At 46.2% G+C, this 24,049-nt stretch overlaps 1 protein-coding gene across 2 annotated transcripts in view; it reads left to right on the plus strand.

Annotated features, from left to right (window-relative positions):
* fam172a (family with sequence similarity 172 member A) overlaps positions 1-24,049 on the plus strand; it is a 430,929-nt gene that overhangs the window by 23,738 nt on the left and 383,142 nt on the right. For both annotated transcript variants that reach the window (XM_055633335.1, XM_055633336.1), the window contains exons 5-6: positions 17,011-17,076; positions 20,207-20,398. In XM_055633335.1, the coding sequence (XP_055489310.1) occupies positions 17,011-17,076; positions 20,207-20,398 (258 nt within the window). The remainder of the gene's footprint in view (positions 1-17,010; positions 17,077-20,206; positions 20,399-24,049) is intronic.

Consider the following 24,049-nt stretch of genomic DNA (forward strand, 5'->3'; position numbering starts at 1 on the left):
GGGGGTGGGATAGGGGGGAGTGGGGGAGGAGAGGCATAGGGGAGAGGGGGGGGGGTAGGGATGGTTATGGAGGGAGGGTGGGAGTGACTGAGGGTAGGGGAAAGGAGAAGGATGGAGAGGTGAAGGAGGGTGGGGGAGGGAGGAAGGAAGAGGGTAATGGAGGAAGGGAGGGGGAAGAGAGAAGAGGGTAGGGAGGGGTTGAGGGGAGGAAGCAGAGAAGAGTTGGTGGAGGGTAGGGTGAGGGAGGATAATGGAGGAGGGGAATAGGGGACTGAAGAGGGAGAGTAAGATGAGTTCACATTGATTTAATATTTTACAAATTATTGCCATTTTTAACTTTAAAAATGTTGCAGTCGCTCTCCCACTTGCCGGCTGCGCCTGCGCAGTTGGGTGAGGGTTGCTGTGTCTCGCGTCATAAAGGGGATCTCTGGCGTCACAACGGGAACCCGTCTGACGCACTGGGCAGTTTAGTGGAATATTGCGTTGGGGGAACGGGGCCCAACGGGTCCCACTTGGTCTAGTACATCACTAAAGCTCTCTTTGTTTGTAAGCGTGCGAGTGCGTGACGTTTCAAAACTCGGCCAAAACGGTAAACGATAGCGCTACAATTATTGGCCCACCTTACTCACCATTGCCCTGGGATGTAAAAGAGACAAGTTTTGTTCGGATTTATGTTATATTTTACAAGTTATTGGCATTTTAAACTTTACAAAAAACACTTTTCAACATGCCCTGCCCGCCATCGCATCACAATGGGATCCCGAATCTCATTTACATTAAAAATCGTGATTCAATTAAATTCTTCCATTTCAGTAACATCTCAGTAACCTCTCCCTCCCCATTGTGTTTAAGTTTTTTTTAAGAAAAAATGGAATTTACATTGAGAATTCCATTTAAAAACAAAAATTGTGATTTTCATTGGGGGGAGTGGGATAGGGGGCTTTCATTTACAAAAAAAAACATTGCGATTTTCATTGTGTGGAGGTGAGGAGTGGGGGAGTATGGGGATAGAGGGAGAGGAGGGGGTTGGGAGGAGAGAGGGGTTATGGAGGGAGGGATTGACTGAGGGTATCCGTGCGTGCGGATTTTAAGATAACTGAAAGTCTACCCGCGCGTGCACAGTGGGCTCGGTATCCGCACGTGCGGGATTTGAAATGAGCACGGCCCTGAGGCTGGGGCAAGGACTAGGCCACAGCCTTGGCCTCTCCCTCCCCCTCCCCCGGCTCCAGGTCGCTTGGCTCGTCCCCCCCAGACAGCCCCCGCCTCAAGTATAACTACATCGCGGAGAAAACGGGGCCGGTGGTGGTTTACATCAAAATCCTGGGGAGTTGAGAGAGTGGGGGGATAGAGGGAGGGGTAGGGTGGGAGGGGAAAGTGGGGGAGATGAGGAGGGAGTGTGGGGGTAGAGGGGGGATAGAGTGAGAGGAGTGGGGGAGGTAGGGAGTGGGGTATAGAGGGTGAGGAAGAGTGGGGGGTTTTTATAAACATAGAAATTAGGTGCAGGAGTAGGCCATTCGGCCCTTCGAGCCTGCACCACCATTCAATATGATCATGGCTGATCATCCAACTCAGTATCCCGTACCTGCCTTCTCTCCATACCCCCTGATCCCTTTAGCCACAAGGGCCACATCTAACTCCCTCTTAAATATAGCCAATGAACTGGCCCTCAACTACCCTCTGTGGCAGAGAGTTCCAGAGATTCACCACTCTCTGTGTGAAAAAAGTTCTTCTCATCTCGGTTTTAAAGGATTTCCCCCTTATCCTTAAGCAGTGACCCCTTGTCCTGGACTTCCCTAACATCGGGAACAATCTTCCTGCATCTAGCCTGTCCAACCCCTTAAGAATTTTGTAAGTTTCTATAAGAGGGGGGAGGTGAGTAATGGGGACGAGGGGGATAAAGGGAGAGGAGGGGGGTTCTGGAGGGAGGGAGAGGGTAGGGAGGGAGTGGGGGAGGGTAGGAGAGGGGAGGGATGGTGACGAGGAGGGGGTGGGAGTGCTGGGGATGAGGGGGAATGCATAGGGGTAGGACGAGGGATGGCGAGGTAATGGTGGGGAGGAGGGGGAAGAGTGTGGAGGGGAGGGAGAGGGTGAGGCGAGGAAGCAGAGGAGGGTTGGTGGAGGGTGGGGAGAGGGAGGATTATGAAGGAGGGGAATAGGGGACTGAGGATGGAAAATGTGATGCGTTCACATTTGATTTTATATTTTACAAGTTACTAGACCAAGTGGGACCTGTTGGGTCCCTGTCACACGGGGGGCCTGGTTCCCCCAACGCAACCCATTCCCACAACACAATATTCGACCAGTCACCCATAGCCCGCACGGGAGGCCTGATCCCCCAACGCAACTAGTTCCCCAACGCAGTATTTGACCACTCACCCGTTCCACCAACACAACCCGTTCCCCAACGCAATATTCCCCCACTCACCCATAGCCCCCAACTGTGCAGGGGTGGCTCATTTCCCCTTATTCACCCTCCCTCATTTTATGGGCCGGCAGAACTCAGTACCTGGGATTGCAACATTCTAGCGGGCAGGGTTACAATCCCATTGTGATGACATAGCTGTAACTGCCTGTGCAGATGGAAGAAATATTTCTCAAAGTCGGATTTTGTAAAGTTAAAAATGTGAATAACGTAAAATATATTATCAATCAGAACGAAACTTGATAAAAACACACCACAGGACAATTGTGAGTAAGGTGGTGCAAATATTGTATTGCTTTCGTATACCGTTTAGGCGTTGTTGCATCTCTGAATAATAGACAGGCAGACTCATGAACAAACGAGGTGAGAGTTTTGGTAATATTCCCAGACTAAGTGTTACACAGGAGGCCTGGTCCCCCATCACAATATTCCACCACTCACGCATAACCCCCAACTGTGCAGGCGCGACTGATAGGTTCCCGTTGTGACGCCCCTGATCCCCCCTCCTCTCCTCACCACCCCACTCTGCTCCTTGCCCTTACTCCCATGCACTCACTTGATCCCCTTGTTGGGGGGGAGCGTCCTGCAGCGGGGCATGGGGTCGTCTTCAGGAGGGGGCTGTTGGGGGCCGGGTGGTGGGTAGCGTCCTACAGCCGGGGGCGGGGACAGCTTCAAGCGGGGCTGTCGGGGGCCGGGTGGGTGAGAGCGTCCTGCAGCCAAGGTAGGGGGACGGGTTCAGGCGGCTGCTGGGGAGGGGGGAATGTCGTGCAGCCGGGGGCGGGGACAGCTCTGGGCCGAAGGGACTGGTTTCCAGAAGGCTAATAGGGATATTATGGACCAAAGGGACTTTTCTTGGGCTAGCACAGTGGGCCGGAGGGACTGATTTCCAGTTCTGTAGCCGGGGAGGGGGATGGCTTCAGGCGGGGCCTAGTGGGGAGCATCCTGCAGCTTTACGCGGGGGCTGGTGGGTGGGGGAAGGGTCCTGCTGCTGGGGACGAGGACGGCTTCAGGCGGGGGGGATGGCGGGAGCGTTAGTAGCCGGCGGATGGGGCCAGCTTCAGGCCGGGCTGTCGGGGGGCCGGTGGGGGGGGGGGGGGGGGGGGGACGGCTTCAGGCGGGGCCGGTGGGGAACGTCCCACAGCCAGGGGAGGGGGACGCTTCTGTCGGGGGCCCGGGGGCGGAAGCGCTACCATGACCATGAACATATTGAATGGCGGTGCAGGCTCGAAGGGCTGAATGGCCTACTCCTGCACCTATTTTCTATGTTTCTATGTTAATATGACCTACCGCTGCCGCTTCCCACCGGCTTCAGGCGGGGACTGGTGGGGAACATCACAATGGCATCTCACAGTCCTCCAATCACAATTGGATCTCATTTACATACGCTGTCGTGAACATTCCACCACCAGACAATGACATCACAATGGGATCTCAGCTGCCACCCGACAGTGACTGAGGGTAGGGAAAAGGAGAGGGAGGGAGAGATAGAGAGAAACAGACAGATATGGGATTAGTGTGTAGTGTGTGGGGGGGGGGGGGGGGGGTAGTTAGTGTGTGTGGGGGTTGGAATAAATAGAAGAGAGGTTTAATTTCCAGAATTTTTCATGTGGGGGGGAGGGATGAGAATCCAGTTTGATAAAGATTCAGCAGTGTGGCAGTTAGAGCTAAGACATCACAATGGGACCTGCCCGTTAACAGTCTTCCAGACCACATGTAAGTGAAGAAATTGCAGAACTCCTGGTAGATAAACTTGTATCATCAATAGAATGGCCAATGTGCTGGAAGAATTCAGCGTGGCTAATGGTGTGCTTTAATAAACAAAAAGTTGCAAGGACAAGCTTGGGAAATTCACACCATTGGGCTGTACATCAGTGGTGACGGGGATTTTGAGAAATGGCCCTTGTGGCTAAAGGGATCAGGGGGTATGGAGAAAAGGCAGGAACAGGATACTGAGTTGGATGATCAGCCATGATCATATTGAATGGCGGTGTAGGTACCTATTTTCTATGTTTCTATGTTTCTAACCAATGAGTCTGTGAAACACAAGACACTACGTGTTGGAGTAACTCAGCGGGTGGTAAAAACAGGAAAGTAGACTATTATCTGAATGGTGGCTGATTAGGAAAAGGGGAGATGCAACGAGACCTGGGTGTCATGGTCCACCAGTCATTGAAAGTAGGCATGCAGGTGCAGCAGGCAGTGAAGAAAGCGAATGGTATGTTAGCATTCACAGCAAAAGGATTTGAGTATAGGAGCAGGGAGGTTCTACTGCAGTTGTACAGGGTATTGGTGAGACCACACCTGGAGTATTGCGTACAGTTTTGGTCTCCTAATCTGAGGAAATACATTCTTGCCATAGAGGGACTACAGATAGGTTCACCAGACTGATTCCTGTGATGTCAGGACTTTCATATGAAGAAAGACTGGATAGACTCGACTTGTACTTGCTAGAATCTAGAAGATTGAGGGGGGATCTTATAGAGATTCTTAAGGGGTTGGACAGGCTAGATGCAGGAAGATTGTTCCCGATGTTGGGGAAGTCCAGAACAAGAGGTCACAGTTTGAGGATAAGGGGGAAATCTTTTAGGACCGAGATGAGAAAAACATTTTTCACACAGAGAGTGGTGAATCTCTGGAATTCTCTGCCACAGAAGGTAGTTGAGGCCAGTTCATTGGCTATATTTAAGAGGGAGTTAGATGTGGCCCTTGTGGTATGGAGAGAAGGCAGGTACAGGATACTGAGTTGGATGATCAGCCACGACCATATTGAATGGCGGTGCAGGCTCGAAGGGCCGAATGGCCTACTCCTGCATCTATTTTCTATGTATCTATAATGTGTTTATTGAAATTTCCAACATCTGCAATTGTTCTATTTCACAATCTAGACACGTGAAGCTGTAGTTCACTGGCTAACCAGATGAAACATTAAAGAGCAAAGTCGTCATCTTCGAATCCCTTCACCAACCAATTGCAAGCAATTATTTTCTTCATATAGGTTTCATTGCCTCATTGCTTTCGAACCTGGTAGGCGGCGCGACTCTCGTCAGCAGCGGCCTCTGCAGCTCGTCCGCGTTTTTATTATTTTCTGTCTATGTTTCTATGTAGTGTTTTGCTATTTTTTGTTGGGGTGTGTGTGTGGGGGGGGGGGGTGGGGGGGGGGAGGGGGAATCTCTCCCTGGGAGGGACCTTTTCTTGTCGGGTCTCCGTTATCGTTGGGGCTGCAACGAGGAGCGGCCTCCAACAGGAAGAGACCGGGGACTCTGGTGCCGACGACTCACCGTCACCGTCGCGGGGCTGGCCGAGTCCGGAGCGGGTGGAGCGGTGGAGGAGCGCTGCTGCTGCTGCTGCTGCTGCGGCCCGACCTCCGGAGAGTCGGAGGCTTCAACTGCAGGTCTGGTGGACGGCGGCACCGGGAGCCCGCGGGTCCCTGGAGGGAGACCGCTTTTCAGGGCTCTCGCAACGGCGACTTCTCCCGCCCGAGTTGCGGGGTCGAAGAGCTCCTGGAGCGGGGCCTGACATCACCGCCCCGCGCGGCTTGGAATGGCCGCGGGACTCTGCGAGCGCACGCCGGGGGCTCCAACACCAAGACCCGGTGTGCGACCTCGCACCACCCGGCGTGGCTTTAATGGCCGCGGGACAATTGCCATCGCCAGCCGGGGGCTTTGACTTTGACTCTGACATCGGGGGGGGGGGGAGAGTGCAGTGGAGAGATAAGTTTTTTTGGCCTTCCATCACAGCGATGTGATGGATGTTTATGTAAATTATGTTGTGTCTTGGGTCTATTTGTTTGTAATGTAATGTATGGCTGCAGAAACGGCATTTCGTTTGGACCTCAAGGGGTCCAAATGACAATTAAATTGTATCTTGTATCTTGTATCTTGCTTTCATTGCACCTGGCTGTTTAAAAACTTACTTAAATCAGCTCTCATCCACAAACTCCAGCAATATAACGTTTTCATCTTCATAGCTAAATCTCCTTGTGACATATCTCTGTCGTCATGCATTATAGCCTCATTCCGACTGCTTTTGAATTTGATTTTCAAATACTCCGACTATTCTTTATTAAAATCTGAGGTATTTTCTGTCTCAGAGCCCTGCTATTGTATTTCCCTCATAAAACTTTCTATATATTTTTTCCTTTTAGACCCTCATTAACAACCTTTAAGACAGCTGGACTAATATCTTTGGCTGGACAATTTTGTCTTGTATTTGTAAATTTTGGAATATGGTTTTGTACTAAAGGCACTCCATAAAGGACAATTAATAAGGGAAAAACATTGAGTATGAAAATATTTAAATAATTTAATTGTGCCTGCCACCATGTTTTGTTATTCAAATGCTATCTTTTGATCCCAGCAAAGCTTGCAACAAATTTATGTACATTTGTACATCAAAAATAATGCTTACTGTTCTTTTGGTGTTCTATTGTAATTGACTTATCATGGAAGTGCACAAAAATGAGAGAATTTAATAAAGTCTAAAGCACTGAATTGACTGAGATCAGTGATTACTTTTAATTTGTACTTATGACAACAAATAAATCAAATCATATAGTATCTCCACCTTCTCGCAAAGTTTCTTGAAGATCTTTAATCCCTGGTTTGGCAGGGAAGAAGAATTGAATAGGTCAAATAGAGTAAAGAAAAGGAAATACTCAAATGAATCCTGGTTGTTGGTTGAGTTACTTGGAACTATATAGTTTGATGAATCTTGAAATTATGCCTATTAAAAAATCCCATTTCTTAAGGAGGAATTTCACATATTTAAATCAAATTTAATGTCCTGGAAAAACTATCAATTAAACAGATTTTTCACAAATTAATCCCCAAATAACCAAACCAACGGCAAAACTATGAAGTTGTTAATGGTCTTGATTTTGCCCAGAAGGGAAATTTATATTGTGTGTGCATTTCTAATAGAATGCTTTGGGGCTAAACTTCCCATGCATAAATATTGCTTGCAGCTATGATTTGCATTCACTTAACAAAATGTAAGCAATCCCCTTACAGTTTGTATTGCAAATATGAATGCAATAAGTGAGTTTTTTCCCCTACAGCTAATAATTGATTATTTCTGGTAGTTATTAAGCATTTTGGAACTTGCAAGAGAATTATTCAAAAAGCATATTGTTTTAAATCTCATTGATTTGCTGTGCTGAGCTATTCATTAATTAGTTTTGAACAGTGTGGTGTTATTTCTTCTTGGTTGGAGTCAATTCTATGTTTTCTATCTTCTACCAAAACTTTGAAATTTTGAATGACCTGTAAGTTATGTTTCAGTTTTGAAAGCAATTAATTATTTTATTACTTAATCACCATCTAAAATATTTGTGAAAATAATCTATAAACCTAGCAGGTGTATTTTAGCTATTGGTTTACAATCAACTGTAGCTTATGGGGCTGGAACTGCATGGCCATCACCTAATCTGGACCATTGCAAATGCATTGTTGTTGTCTTAGAATTTATTGTAATAAAGAAAATCATAGGTGGCCTTTATATTGATCCTTACAATGACAGAAAATACTTCAAAGCCAACAAAATGGTTCCAAAGTGCAGTCACTATTAAGAAGAAATGGTGGTCATGAAATTCCAGTCACATAAATCTTTACACACATAGTCTTATAAATAGCGATCAGATGCATTAGCAATAATCTCCTTCAATTATGATAAATATTGACCAGTGTGCTTGTTGCATTCCTTTTTGATATAGAATGTATAAAATGTAACTATTTCAATTAAGACCAAGCAAAAATAGCAAATGTATTAATCAATTTGACGGTACATTCTTAGAAGGATTAAATGCAAACTGTATCATTTCCTTTTTAATTATGATGTCAATTGGTGGATAGCTATTCTCATGGCGTATTGTACCTGTCACAGTATTAAAAATAGTTACTTGTAACTGCTCTTCTTTGGCAATCCCTCAGGATTGAGGATAATTCACTTCTGCTCCAATTCTCAGTACCCTGTATTTGAAAATGACTTTGCATTTACATCGTGTGGCTGTTGCACACCAATCATTGCATGGATTTGACAGAGTGAAGTCTTAATCCACTGACAAGGAGAACCATGACAATTGGAAACTAGGTTCCTTCACATACTGAGCATGTATAAATCTACTCTGATTGCATGCTTATGCTCATGGAACCAAATGCATATGATGTTGTGTAAACTTCATCTCCATTGAAACAGATTCTGGCCCTGTTCATACCCCATAACTCAAATAAGGACTTATCTGACTGCAATGCTCCTCCAATAGTATGGCACACATTCAGTGCTGTAGTGTCCAGAAGGAGTGTTTTCTTAGTGCTACTGCTTCAGTGATGCAGTTGTCCCTCAGTGCTGTCGCTAAATAAACAGTAATGCACTTTTGGTTCTATCCCTTAGGGCAATGCTGCTATTTTACCAGATCGTTTATCACATCTTATTTATTAACATGATTGAAAGACAAGCTAATGCATGCGGTTTGCCATGGATTTAAAAACATAATGTTAACGGTTGAATCAAATTTCTTCGTTTTAAAATGTAAAGGGCCAGTCCCACGGGCATGCGACTGTATGCGGCAAGCGCGACCAGACCGGAAGCGGGAGTCGCGCGGAGGTCGAGTGATCCCCGTACAGGGCCGATCCCACCAGCATGTGACTGCATGCGGCGAGCGCGACCAAACCAGAAGCGGGGGTCGCGCAGAGGTCGAGTGAGTGATGTGAAGTTCGAGCGAAGTCCATGCGTGACGTACGGCGCCAAGATGCTGCATAAGGCGTCAAGACCTGCGTATCCCCTTCGAGGCAGTGCGTACGACGTCGAGGCGGCTGCGGGCCAGCAGGCCGTTGCCACGCGGAATTTTTGAACACTCAGTATTCCAGAGCCCCGCGCGATGTCGGGACTAGCTCCTCACAACTCCATACGGCTCCGGCGATCGGTGGGACCGGCCCCGCGAGGCCGTACGGCTCAAGCGACCACATTACGTCGCGCTTGCCGCATGCTCGTGGGGCAGGCCCTTAACAGAGCAAAACATCTCAGAGAGTTATTCACAGTAAGAAAACAAGGAATTAAGGTGCTCGCTTAATAAGACAATACTATATATAGATTTAAAATCAAAGATGCAGTAAGTTTAGTGGATCTGGGAAACTGGAAACAGATATTGAAGGAAGGATCTCACCTCGGAATAAATAATCATGGAATGGATTAGACTGATGACTAACCCAGATAGCATCCGCCTGAACATATTTGGAGAAACGGGGTATGTTGTTTACAAGCCTATTATAATCTTTATTACTAGACCCTAGTCTGAGATTATAACCCAGAGATGATCACAAAAAGTTCCTGTGTTCATCAAAGAGGCAAACAAGGAAGTAAAAGAAAATAGTGATGGGAAAGAAATACTGTTAAAGACGTGAATGAGTTTGAAAACTGAAATATGTGAAAGTTTGGACTTCATCCCAAAGTTTTAAAATGGGTGGTTCTGGAGGTGGTGAATGCTGTGGTTATTATCCCCTGAAATACTGTAGATTCTGGAATTCTCTGCGGATCGGACGGTAACATATGTGACCCCACTTTGTAAAAACTTATGATTTATGAAAGGGAATCATGTTTACTATATTTAAGGATATATATATTGGAATAGATGACAGGAAGCCAGAGAGTGTTATATTTGGATTTCTGGGAGGCCTTTGATAAACTATTTGCAACGACTGTCTCACAGGAGGAAGCAAGTGGAATTGACTATCGTTTACAAGATTATAGTACATATATTTAAACAGATAGAAAATATAGAGTAAAAATAAAGGGGGTTCTTCCTGAAATGGCAGTACATGACATGTGGGATTAGTTCTTGGACCCCAACTGTTTATAACTTGTATTAATCAATTGGCAGAGGGGACTAAAAGTAACATTTCTAATTTTCTGGATTTCATTAGTCTAAATCGGAATACAATAAGTAATGTTGAGGAAGCAGAAATCCGTCAAGAGGATGTAGAGCATAAATGATGAAGCAATAACATGGCAGATAGATAATACAGTATAAAATTGTGAGATTACCCAATTTCATATATAGTTACAATTCTGATTGTTTAAAAATTGTGAGATTAATATGCAACAATGTTCAATGGGTGTGTTTCTACACTGGTCACCGAAATTTAACATGCAGATGAAGCATACTATTAGAAAAGTAATGGTATATTATTATTTTAGGTGAAGGATTTGTGTACTGGAGTAAAGATGTCTTACCACAAATTGTATGGGCTTCATGACATTGCACCAAGACAATCATGTACAGGATATATTTGTTCCAGGAGTGCAGCAAAGATTCACCAGCTATCTCTTGTGATGGCTAGTCTGTCATATGAGGGGATATTGATTAGGCTAGGTCATTGTAGACAGAATTTTGAAGGTAACTTAATTGAAATGTACAAACGGTAAAGGGCTTGATGGGAGATATGAAATGAATGTTTCCTCTGGTCAAGGAGTTGAGAATTATGAGTCACAGTTGTATGGTAAGTATAGGTTATTTAATTGAGAGCAAAAATTCTAAGAATCCTAAGGGTGGTGAAAATTTGGAATTATCTACCCTGAAATTATTAGAAACATAGAAACATAGAAAGTAGGTGCAGGTGGAGGCCATTCGGCCCTTCGAGCCAGCACCACCATTCAATGTTATCATGACTGATCGTCCCCAATCAATAACCCGTGCCTGCCTTCTCCCCATATCCCTTGATTCCACCAGCCCCTAGTGCTCTATCTAACTCTGTTAAATCCATCAGGTGATTTGGCCTCCGCTGCCCTCTGTGGCAGGGAATTCCACAAATTCACAAAAGGCTCAAAGGCTGGCAGTATCATCAAAGACCCACACCATCCTGGCCACATACTCATCTCCCTGCTACCTTCAGGTAGAAGGTACAGGAGCCTGAAGACTGCAACAACCAGGTTCAGGAATAGCTACTTCCCCACAGCCATCAGGCTATTAAACCTGGCTCGGACAAAACTCTGATTATTAATAACCACTTTCTGCTATTTGCACTTGATCAGTTTATTTATTCATGTGTGTATATATTTATATCATGGTATATGGACACATTTATCTGTTTTGTAGTAAATGCCTACTATTTTTTTTCTGTGTGCTTAAGCAAAGCAAGAATTTCATTGTCCTATACAGGGACACATGACAATAAACTCACTTGAACTTGAACTCTCTGGGTGCAAAAGTGTTTTCTCACCTCAGTCTTAAATGGCCTTCCCTTTATTCTAAGTAAGGCCCCTGGTTCTGGACTCGCCCAACATTGGGAACATATTTCCTGCATCTAGCTTGTCCAGTCCTTTTATAATTTTATATGTTTCTATAAGATATCCCCTCATCCTTCTAAACTCCAGTGAATACAAGCCTAGTCTGTTCAATTTCCTCATATGACAGTCCCGCCACCCCAGGGATCAATTCGTGAACCTACGCTGCACTGCCTCATGCCTTTTGGATGCAAGAGAAATCAAATGAGCAGAAAGTAATGCAGGAAATGTTCTTTTTCACGTCCTTGGGCAAGTCATATGCATGGAACAATGGGCTCATTTGCCCAAAATTAGTTTGACGCTTAATGGTTCATTAATGATGATCTTTATCATCACCTGAACAAACAAGAAGTTATTCGAGATGCAGGAAATGACTTGTGAGTAATATCGTAATTTATTAATTTGCATGGAACATTTGGAGAAGTTGTTTGGTAAGGGAAACGTCAAAATGTGACTAATATACAGGTATTTTGTATAGACTTTGTGAAAATTTGTGACAATCGATTAAGAATTCGTTGTATTTTCGTAGATATGTTGCTGTAATTATCAATAGTTGTACATATACATGAAGTCCACACAGGTGCTGTCCCTTCCACAGTGAATGGTATTAGAGCCTTACTTTTTATCATCATGCGTTAATATTCAAAAAATTCATTCTCGGAAACCAACCCTTCTGTATTTCACACTGCAGGAGGTGGGTTTGTCATATACATAAAGGATTCTATTCTATCTCTGAGGATGAATTATTGGCTCTGGTGGAGCTGAAAGATGAAATGCAATTCGCTGGAAGGGCTGCATCCATTAATACGAGCCAGAAGAAACTGCTAACCCAATTAATTACACAATAATCCCTCTATGTTGTGCACACCTTCCCATATCTCACCATTATATGTTCTCCCATTGACCAACATCTACTCGCAATCCATGCAGTACCCATCTCCTTTCCACTTCTTCCTACATTCAAATCTTACACTGCCATATATGGATCATCCGAGTCATGTCCTGCCCATGATCATATGACAACAACCCCATTTCCCTACTGTTGGCATTGGCCACATCGCAGTGTCTCCCACCTCAGTAGACTCCTTTCTGAAACTTTGGCTTTATGCTATATACTCTGCTGACAGTCCTCACCAAAATTAAGATGTCGTCGTGGAGTTTTATAGGTAAGGCCACATTTGGAATTTTGCGTGCAGTTCTGGTTGCCCGATTACAGGAAGTATATGGAGGCTTTGGAAAGGGGTGCAGAGATGTTTACCAGAATATTGCCTGGATTAGGAGGTATAAGGTACTGGGACACTTTGGACTGACCCAGATTGTTCTCTCTGGAATGGAGACCTGATAGAAGTATATACAACTAAACTAAGTGCCACACGGGAGGCCTGGTCCCCCAATGCAACCCATTCCCCAACTCAATATTCCACCACTCACCAGTTCCCAAACGCACCCCGTTCCCCAACGCAATATTCCACCACTAACCCATTCCCCAACGCAACCCATTCCCCAACGCAATATTCCACCACTCATGCCTATCCCCCTCCCATCAAACCCACCCCACCCTGTCCCCCTCTCCCTCTACTCCCCTCCTCTATCCCACCTTGCCCATCACCCCGGACCCCTTCTACCCCCCTCCCTAATTCTCTGCACTCCACCACCCCTCTCACCCACTCCCTCCCTCTCTTTCCCCTCTCACTCCCTCCCTCCCTCATCCCTCTCTGCTCTCTCACTCATCCCTCTCTCCACCCCTTCCTCCCTCATCCCTCTCCCCCTCCCTCCCCTCTCCCTACCTCATCCCTCTTTCTCCTCTCCCTCCGTCTTCTCTCCCCCCTGTGCTGTGTCCCGGGACCCGTGGTGTCTTTGCGATGGAGCTCGTGGACCTGGGCCTCGACGGAGCCGGGCGCGCTGTGCCGGGGCGAGGTGAAGGTGGCAGGCGGCCGAGCCAGAGCTGCCCGCAGAGCAGGAAGTGGAGGCTGTGCTGCAGGATGGTGGCTGCCGGGCGGCCCCTGAGGCACTGGTACACCTTGACAAGGCCCCGGGCTTGGGCACGACTCCAGCCCTCAGCTAGGCCACCGCCTGGGATTCAGTCCAGGCCTCGACACATCACCTCCGGGCTCATCCTTGGTTCCAGCTCAGGCCCAGTCCCCGGGCTCGTCCTTGTCTCCAGTCCGGGCCCAGTCCCCGGGCTCAGCCCGCAGCACCACCCTCCCCATTCCTTCACCATAGCGACACCAGACCTGGCCAATCAGTGTGGTGATGGTCCCGGCAACGCCCCTTCCTGACTGACAGGAGAGGAGACCAATCTGCCTGGCGGCGACTGACAGCAATCTGCGCGATGCGTGATTTTTTAAACAATTTTTAAACCTTAATAACTTTTACAATATACCATCGATCGGAACGAAACGTGTTGCACTCGCAGCACAGGAGAACAGTGAGTAAGCTGCCGTACAATTTTTGCGCAAATAGAAAAACAACGCAAACCGGAAGAGCACAACATCAGAGTTTTAGTTATGTATAGATAGGTTATCAGGCATAGTTAGGGTAGATAGTCAAAATTCTTTTTACAGGATGTAAAAGTCAAATATTTGAGGGCACAGCTTTAAGGTGAGAGGAGCAAAGTTTAAAGGAGATGTGCGAGGCAACTTTTTTACAGAGAAGGAGATGTGTGCCTGGAACGTGCTGCTAGAGTTCGTGATTGACGTAGATATTATGGCATTTAATTGGCATATAGATAGGTAGGAAATAGAGGGACATTGAATATGTGCAGGTAGATAAGAGATGGTCTTGCCATCATGTTCGGCACAACACATTGTGGCCAAAGTGCCTGTTCCTGTGCTGTATTGTTCATACTGTTGGGTTGTAAACTACCAAAGTGGAATATGAGGTGCTGTTCCTCCAGTTTGCATATGTTCTCACTCTGGCAATGGAGGAGGCCTAGGACAGAGACATCAGTATGGGAGTGGAAAGGAGGACTTAAAAAGGCTAGCAACGGGGAGACCCAGCAGGTCAGTGCTCAGTGAAACGGTCATCAAGCCTGCATTGAGAGTACCGGATACAATAGATGAGGTATTTTCCCTCTCCTTCTGCCCCTTATCTTCTCCCATCTTCTTTCCACTGTGCCCCACCTGCACTCACACCTAGTTTTCTCCTCACCCTCCCCTTCCATCTACATTCCTTCCTTTAGCTTCACAATCTCACGATCCTCCATGTCTTTCTCCTTAATTAATACGATTGCAAAGTCATTTAATATCTCATCTACATCCTTGGAATGAGTGATGTGATGTGCATCATTGTCGATTTTGCATAGAATCTTGTCTCCGTATTAATTTTGATGGAGTTAGCATTAACAGTATTACGGGAGAAAAATGTTGCCAGTTTTAATGTTTCATAGTGGGGAAACATTACAGGCTGGATTGTTGTTCTAAAATCTGTGTTCATATTAAATCTAAAGACTGGATTTTAGGCAAGTACAGGTGCACAACCTTTTATCTGAAAGCCTTGGGACCAGACACTTTTCGTAATTCGGAATTTTTCGGCTTTCGGAATGGAAGATTTTTAGCGTAGATTTTAACGGCTGGCTCAGTGGCAGAGTGCTCGGCTCATATCCGCAAGGTCGCGAGTTTTCACCTCGATCCCGGCAGTTACTCGATCGCGAGTTTGAGTCTTCAATGTAGTTTTTTTTATGCAGAATAGGAGAGAATAGGGAGGGTTAGGCTGGGATCATTCTCTGCGAGATGACCTTAGTGCGGGAGACAAGTGTAGGAGAGGTGTACTGACTGTGTGGGCAGAACTTTGGAAGTGATTTCCCACCATTCTCAAAAGCCGTTGTGTCTCCCTGGCCCTCCAACTCCAGAGGAATCCGCTCACCGATGGGCCGCTACGGCGACAAGTGGCAGTTCGCCCACAGCCCGAGCTGCGCCACCCCAAGAACAAGACGTACCTTGCACACCATCAGCTTCTGCCCCTACGGGGAGTGTGTTCCTCTGGAGTTGGAGTGGGGGCTGGGCTGGAGTTGCTGATCTGGGATCTCTGTGCTTGCAGTGGGCCTGGGGGTCGGTGTCCCGATGAGGGGGCGCAGCTCGGGTTGTGGGCGAACTGCCATGTCGCCGTAGCGGCCCATCGGGGAGCAGCTTCTGGTGGTCCTGACGTCTCTCAGCTCCTGTCCAGGGGGGTGGCCGGAGACGTCAGGACCAACAGGAACCCGCTCCCCGATGGGCCGCGACTGCGACAAGTGGCAGTTCGCCCACAGCCCGAGCTGCGCCCCCTCATCCGCAACCCGGGTTCCTCTGGAGTTGGAACGGGGCTGGGCTAGAGTTGCTGCTGGCTGTGAGTCTCTGGGATCTGCATGCTTGCAGTCGGTGTCCCGTTGGTCCTGACGTCTCCGGCCACCCCCCTGTACAGGACGTCTCAGCTCCTGTACAGGGGGGTGGCCGGAGACGTCACAGCCCGAGCTGCGCCCCCTCATCTGCAACCCCAAGAACAAGACGTACCTTGCACACCATCAGCTTCTGTCCCTACGTGTTCCTCTGGATTTGGAACGGGGCTGGGCTGCTGCTGGCTGTGGGTCTCTGGGATCTCCGTGCTTGCAGTGGGCCTGGAGGTCGGTGTCCCGTTGGTCCTGAAGTCTCCGGTGACTGGCACTGACCTGCTGGCATCGCTGATGTGAAGACAGTGCAAAGCCCCCGCGCCGGTGCAATGGGCGGGGAGCTGGAGAGGGGAGGGAAGGGGTCACACACATGGCCGGGAAGCAGAGGGGTGTAGGTGGGGTGAAACTGAAGGGAGCGACAATCTGTTGCTGCCTGCCCGCTGAGTTAAAAAGTTCCCACGCAAGACTCACGATACACTGTGTATCGTGAGTCTACCGTGGGAACTTTTTAACTCAGCGGGCAGGCAGCAGCAGATTGTCAATTATTAACCCTCCCGCGCAATATACCCTCACCTTCTCTTTTATGAATGGGGATTTAGTTCCCCTTTCTTCGAGGACCAACCGGAGGTTCCGCTGTCACCTCTGCGGGCTGCCCTCGGTGAACGTCTTCAAGGACCGAAAAAATGGCCGCTATTCGGAGCTTTTCGTTATTTGGAATTTCGGATAAAAGTTTGTGCACCTGTATGTGAAGAGCAGGGATTATGAAGATAAAATGATTTATATAGGAGTCAAACAACAAAACTGAGCTATACCCTGACAACAAAAAGAGTGCAGATTTTGTAAAGCACCCATGGGCTAAAGATAGATAATTGATATTTCTTCTTAAACAATAATTTTTTGAGTGCAAATGCTGCTTGTATAATTCTTGTATTTTTTATTTCCTTCACAGATTATCACTCACTGTGTTTATGAACTTTTGGAAAAAGAATGCCATTTAAAGAAGGTTTATCTCCCAGTAAGTTAAACATGTACACTGTTACAATTATCTGCTTATGCACATCACATACGTACAAATAACATATTTTATCATCATGGATGAGATGTTCACATAGAAATGTTATATTTTAAGATGCTTGCAATATTAAAATTCTATTTTTTTGGATGCCGATCTGAACATTAAGTATGACATTCCTCTGAACAGTACATGGTGATTCCTATTGTAAATAACTTGCATTCTTGAGTATAAATACAAGAATCTATAAAATCTAAAAAAAAATTAAACTGCGAGGTGCTTTAAAATAAATGTTATCTTTAAAGATGGAGAAAATGATGCAGTCAGAATCAAGCGTTGCAGAAGTCGATGTTGACTAGACCTCAAGCAGTGCAAAAGTGACGGTTGGGGAGCTGCTGTTTTTGAAATGAGGCCTTCCCCCTGACGTCACTGGAAGGTGGTGGAATATACTATATCACTCTACCGTTGGGGGGGGGGGGGGGGGGGCTGGTGTTTTAAAAGGTGGTTTGGGCTATCCATTGTGATTGGACATCTGTGAATGGCATTGTGACAATCATTTGAAGCCGCTGGTAAAAGGCTCTCTGAGAAGCTGTTTTTGTCTTTTTTTAAATTTCAACCATTATTAACTTCGGAAATATAGGTAGGAATGCAACGGGAAGATGTTTATCGCCACCATGGGGAAAAATATGAGTAGGATGCGTGGAAATGGGAAGGCTGTGGCCTAGCGTTTGGAAGAAGATAGGAATTAACTAGATTGGCATGCGCACACACACACACACACACACACACACACACACACACACACACACACACACACACACACACACACACACACACACACACACACCACACACACACACACACACACACACACACACACACACACACCCTTACACACACAAACAAGACGAAGACTTGTAGTTATATAGAGATGTAGAGAAAAACTTTGCGAAACCAGGTGACATCATTCTACACTATACACATCTAGGACAACAAAAGCGAATTCCTGGTTTACTATAAAAACACCACAACAGTTACATTATATTTATTTGAAAATTGAACTGGCTGGCCTGTAATTCAAATCAATTTCCTGCATTTATCTAATATATTTTGAACTTGTTATCAAATAAAATCTCTCAGTCTTGGTCTTGAGCATTCAATTGACCTAAACATTTTCAGTTTGTGTTGGTATGAATTAATGATTTCTAATATCCTTACAAGAAAAGTAATTGTTCACTGATTTAAATTGTTAATGGCTAACCATGTATTTTAAGATTATACCTTCTTGTTCTGGGGTTTTCCCACTTAAATAGAATAATATCACTGAATTTACCCCACTGAACTCTCAAATTATTTTAAAAATCTAAATAAAAAAAAAGAGACAAGTATATGTAGGTTGCCTTCAAATTTACATCTTTAAGCCTTAATCCAGCCATCATGAACCTTCACCAGTCCAGTACTTATTGAATTCTTTAACTTTACCACTAACTTCTTCCCTGCACTCAATTTCACTTGGACTCTCTGACATTTCTCTCCCCTTTCTTGATATCTCTGTCTTCATCACAAGGGACAGACTATCGACTGGCGTCTACTCTGCCTTCCTGTTTTTGCCGCCAAAGTGGATAAACTCATATTTATCCACATCAAACTGCATCTGCCATGCATCTGCCTACTCACCCAACCTGTCCAAGTCACCCTGCATCCTCATACCATCCTCTTCACAGTTCACACTGCCACCCAGCTTTGTGTCATCTGCAAATTTGCTAATGTTACTTTTAATCCCTACATCTAAATCATTAATGTATATTGTAAAAAGCTGCAGTCCCAGGATCAAGCCTTGCGGTACCCCACTAGTCACTGCCTGCCATTCTGAAAGGGACCCGTTAATCCCTACTCTTTGTTTCCTGTCTGCCAACCAATTTCCTATCCATGTCACCACCCTACCCCCAATACCATGTGCTCTAATTCTGCCCACTAATCTCCTATGTGGGACCTTATCAAATGCTTTCTGAAAGTCCAGTACACTACATCCACTGGCTCTCCCTTGTCCATTTTCCTAGTTACATCCTCAAAATATTCCAGAAGATTAGTCAAGCATGATTTCCCCTTCGTAAATCTATGCTGACTTGGACCGATCCTGCTACTGCTATCCAAATGTGCCGCTATTTCATCTTTCATAATTGACTCCAGCATTTTCCCCACCACCGATGTCAGGCTAACTGGTCTATAATTCCCTATTTTCTCTCTACCGCCTTTCTTAAAAAGTGGGATAACATCAGCTACCCTCCAATCCACAGGAACTGATCCCACTAGAAAATGTTCCCCAATGCATCACCAATTTCTAGAGCCACTTCCTTAAGTACCCTGGGATGCAGACCATCAGGCCTTGGAGATGTATCTGCCTTCAGTCCTTTCTCCTCAAGGAAATCCTTTCTCCTCAAGGTATGAACATTGAATTCTCCAAGTTTAGGTAACTAGCCTACAAATCTCCTCTCCCCTTTATTCCCCTCTCTTCCATGTCATGTGGCCCATCTGGATGTGCACCCATTTCTCCCTCCTCCCCGCCATATTCCTTCCTCTGGCTTTACATCTTGCACAACTTCTATCCTATCTCTTTTTGTTTATTCATCCCTCGCCTTTGTCTGACCATCTGCCAATCGCAAAAAAACCCTCACCTCTATCTACCTATCACTTGCCAGATTTAGTCCCATCTCCACCTCCCTCCCATCTTTCTACCCCCCTTCTAACAATCAGTCTGAAGACGGATCCCAATCCAAAAGATCATCCATCCATGTTCTCTTGAAATGTTGGCCGACCTGCTGAGTTACCCAAACATTTTGTGTCTTTTTTTGCAAACCAGCATCTGCAGTTCATTGGCTCCTCATGAATTATTGTTACACCACTTGAAAGCCTAGTATATCTTTCCTGAGATTTTGAAATTGACCAATTGAAACTCGTGTTTTGAAATTGGGAATTTCTTGTTATAGGCAGAAGGCACCAATACCACCTACATTTTCAAAGACTTTTCATTAGAAACCTTAAATGATAGTTATGATATTTTTGTAATTATTTTACTTCGAAAATGTTCCGTGCTTTGCAAAAACTCTTCTGCTTTATTGCTTATTTTGACCAGGTGGATGCTACAGAAGATGAACCAAAGAGCTTCATTTTTATGAGTGAAGATGCTACAACAAACCCTGACAAGTTAATGATTCTGATTCATGGTAATGGAGTTGTCCGGGTTGGCCAATGGGCCAGAAGACTGATAATCAATGAAGACCTTGACAGTGGGACTCAAATACCTTTCATCAAAAGAGCTATGGACGTAAGACTAATTTTCAGAAACTTTTTTTGACGTATAATTTATTCAATGACTTTTCCTTTTTTTGTTATGATGCTTGGAAACTATGGAAAGCCATTGACTTATAATTGAACACAGTAATGTTTAAAACCCAAAAAGTTTTTATTATTTTATTAGGAAAGCACATTATAATCCATTTGGCTAGGTGTAGAGTATAAAAGCAGTTTAAAGGCAATTCACAGTATATACCTGTCGAACATTTATCAACTTTTCTTTTAAATTGACTTGCATTATTAGCCCATTGCTAAAGGATCAGGCATTGAATTCCAAGAAGACTCTCGAAGCTTTGGAGACACAAAAAATTACAGATGTTGGAGTCTTGAGCAAAAACAAAAGCTGCGGGAATTAAGCGGATCAGGCAACATCTTTGGAGGGAATAGAGAGACGATGTTTCTTCAGTCTGAAGAAGGATCCCAACCTGAAACATTGTCTGTTCATTCTCTCCACAGATGCTGTCTGACCTACTGAGTTTCTACATCACATTTCTTTTTATGCTTGAAGCTTTAACAGATATGGCACATCCATAGCAGTAACTGGTTTGGTGCGTTCATAGTAGTTGAAGCAGATACTATAACAGCACACCAACCAATATGCCTCATCTACACTGGTCCCACCTGCCTGCGTTTTAGCCCATATAACTGTAGACTTATCCTATCCATGTTCCTGTCTAAGTGTCTTTTAATGCTGTTATAGTAACTGCTTCAACTACCTAATCCGACAGCTTGTTAAACATAAAGTGACAAACTTATCCCCAGTCCTCGAAGGGCTGGAGGCTGGTGGATGTCAGAGCCGCTGGACAGTAGTCAGTAGTAATGACAATAGTCATTAAGGCAAGACCCTTACTTTTAGAGTAATCGGATCATTAAGCAACATTTAGACAGGTACATGGATAGAACAGGTTTGGAGGGACAGATGGGACTAGAGTAGCTGGGACATGTTGGCCGGTGTGGGCAAGTTGGGCCCAAGGACCTGTTTCCATGCTGTATGACTCTATGACTCTAAGGGTAAAGGCCCTTCCGCCAAACTTGTCCATGTACTCCATGATGCCCCATTCACCTTGAACCGATGTCGTCTGGTCCTTGATTACCTGTGATGATAGTGGTCTTTCTGATGCATGTGGGGGACTAAAGAATGGAGTCATGAGAGATTAGAAATGTCTGCAAATATCTCTGTCAGCTGATCCACACAGATCCTGAGGATGCTGCCAGGGTCTCCATGCGGGCCTGATGTTTTTCACGGATTCACTCTCAGGAAGGCCGATCTTATATCTGCCACAGTAAATGTTAGTTCAGCCAGACACAAGATTGGTGATAACGTTTGGTGAGCCTACGCTTGATCTCATTTGGCTTGGTCTTGTAGACTCAGTGACCGTTTTGCCGAACACTTGCGGTCTGTTTTACCAAGGCCTACCGGGTCTCCATTTGTTAACGTTTAAACTTCCCTTCCCATCCCCATACTGACCTTTCTGTCCTGGGCATCCTTCATTGGCAGAGTGAGGCCACACACAAACTCGAGGAATAGCACCTTATATCCTGCATGGGTCGCGTCCAACTCAATGGTATAAACATTCAATTCTTCAATTTTAAGTAACCTCTAACATGGCCCCCCACCCACCCGCTCCCCTTGCTTACCCCCTCCCCTCCCTCCCAGTCCAATGTTCCATCTGGACTTGCACCTATTTCTCCCCTCCCCCTACGCACCTTCCTCTGGCTTCCCAATTCGCAACCCTTCAATCCTTTTGTCTCGCACCTGCTTTTTTCATCTCTCTCCTTTGTCCGTCTCACTGTGGATGCCTCGGAGTCGGCGGTTGATGCTGTGCTGGAGCAGCTGACGGGCGGAGTTTGGCGGCCTCTGGCCTTCTTCAGTCGGCGCCTCAACCGCGCGCAGACCAAGTACAGCGCGTTCGATCGTGAGCTCCTGGCTCTGTACCTGGCTGTGCGCCATTTTCGTTACTTCCTGGAGGGCCGCCCGTTCACCGCCTACACCGACCATAAGCCGCTCACTTTCGCCCTGCAGAAGGTTTCCGATCCCTGGTCCGCACGTCAGCAGCGGCAATTGGCTTACATCTCCGAATACACCACAGCCATCCGCTACGTTGAGGGGAAAGAGAACCGGGTGGCCGACGCATTGTCCCACCTATAAATGGAAGGGGCCCCACAATGTCCACGTGGAGATGGTCGAACCGCTATAAACGCCGTGTTCGAGGTAGCGCCCGGAATGGACTATTCTGCTCTGGCGGCGGCACAGCTCACGGACGACGAGGTGCCCGCCTACCGGACTGTCATCTCCGGCCTCCGTCTGAGGATGTCCCTCCTGGTGCCGGAGGAGTGACAATCCTGTCGATGTGTGATCCAGCCGCGCCCCATGGTCCCTGCCACCTGGCCCGGAGAGTCAGGTGATCCACGGACTGGCCCATCAATCCGGGCGCGACAACGGCACTGGTGGCAGCTCGCTTCATGTGGCACGGTCTGCGCAAGCAGGTTGCCCATTGGGCTCGCATCTGCATCCCGTGCCAGATGGCAAAAATCCAGCGCCATGTCCGCGCACCTCTCCAGGAGTTTGGTCTACCTCACCGGCGGTTCGACCATCTCCACGTGGACATTGTGGGGCCCCTTCCACCGTCCCGGGGCATCACCCACCTTTTGACCATGGTGGACCGCTTCACGCGGTGGCCGGAGGCCATTCCGTTGGCTGACACCTCAACGGCTACGTGTGCTCGTGCGTTGTCCGCGCACTGGATTGCTCGCTTCGGGGTGCCGGCGCACATCTCCTCCGACCGGGGGCCACAGGTCACCTCCGAGCTGTGGTCAGCCATGGCTCGCTTGCTGGGGGTGCAGCTGCACCACACCACGGCTTACCACCCGCAAGCTAACGGTCTGGTGGAGAGGTTCCACCGGCAGCTGAAGGCGGCATTGAAGGCACGACCCTTAGGAGCCGCCACAATACCTTAACTAAGGCATGGAGTATAAAAATCAGGTCTTGGCACAACTTTAAAAAACATTGCTCAGCCTGCATCTCGAAATAGGGTGGTCTGAAGAGCCTCTTTCTGCCTGGACAGCTCTATGACTGTTTAATCATTAATATATCAAATTAGGATTTAAAATGTGGATGCCATTACCAAAGAAGATTGAGGCAACAATTTAAAAGACTTGAAGATGGAGCCTAAATAATTGTATGACTGAAATAGGATATGAAGGTAAGCACAAAGTCTGAAAAGCATCAAATTGTATAGGCAAAGAATTGCACGGAGCACAAAAAAATAGACTAATTGACAGAATAGTGCAGTTCCATATCTCTATTAAATTGTATCATCGTTAATGCTATGATTGTTAATTACAATGTTGACAACAGGAGTTTCTCATAAATACCCAGCTACAAAGCCAAATTAAAATTATTGTGATTGATATTATTTGCCTCACCCAGTTGTTCCTTAATTCCTTGTTGATAAAAGTCCTCTAGCACCTCATTCAGCTAATTATAATTTTGTGATGGGTAGCTCACTGAATTGTAAGGTAAATCTTGTGTGCCACTGCAGGATTCCAGAAATTGAAGCAAATTATTTGAATTTGTAAACTTAATTGGTGTGGTTACGCATAAGAAATAATCAGAACTGTG

The sequence above is a fragment of the Leucoraja erinacea genome, chromosome 3 (assembly GCF_028641065.1).
Source record: "Leucoraja erinacea ecotype New England chromosome 3, Leri_hhj_1, whole genome shotgun sequence".
Classification (NCBI taxonomy): Eukaryota; Metazoa; Chordata; class Chondrichthyes; order Rajiformes; family Rajidae; genus Leucoraja; species Leucoraja erinaceus.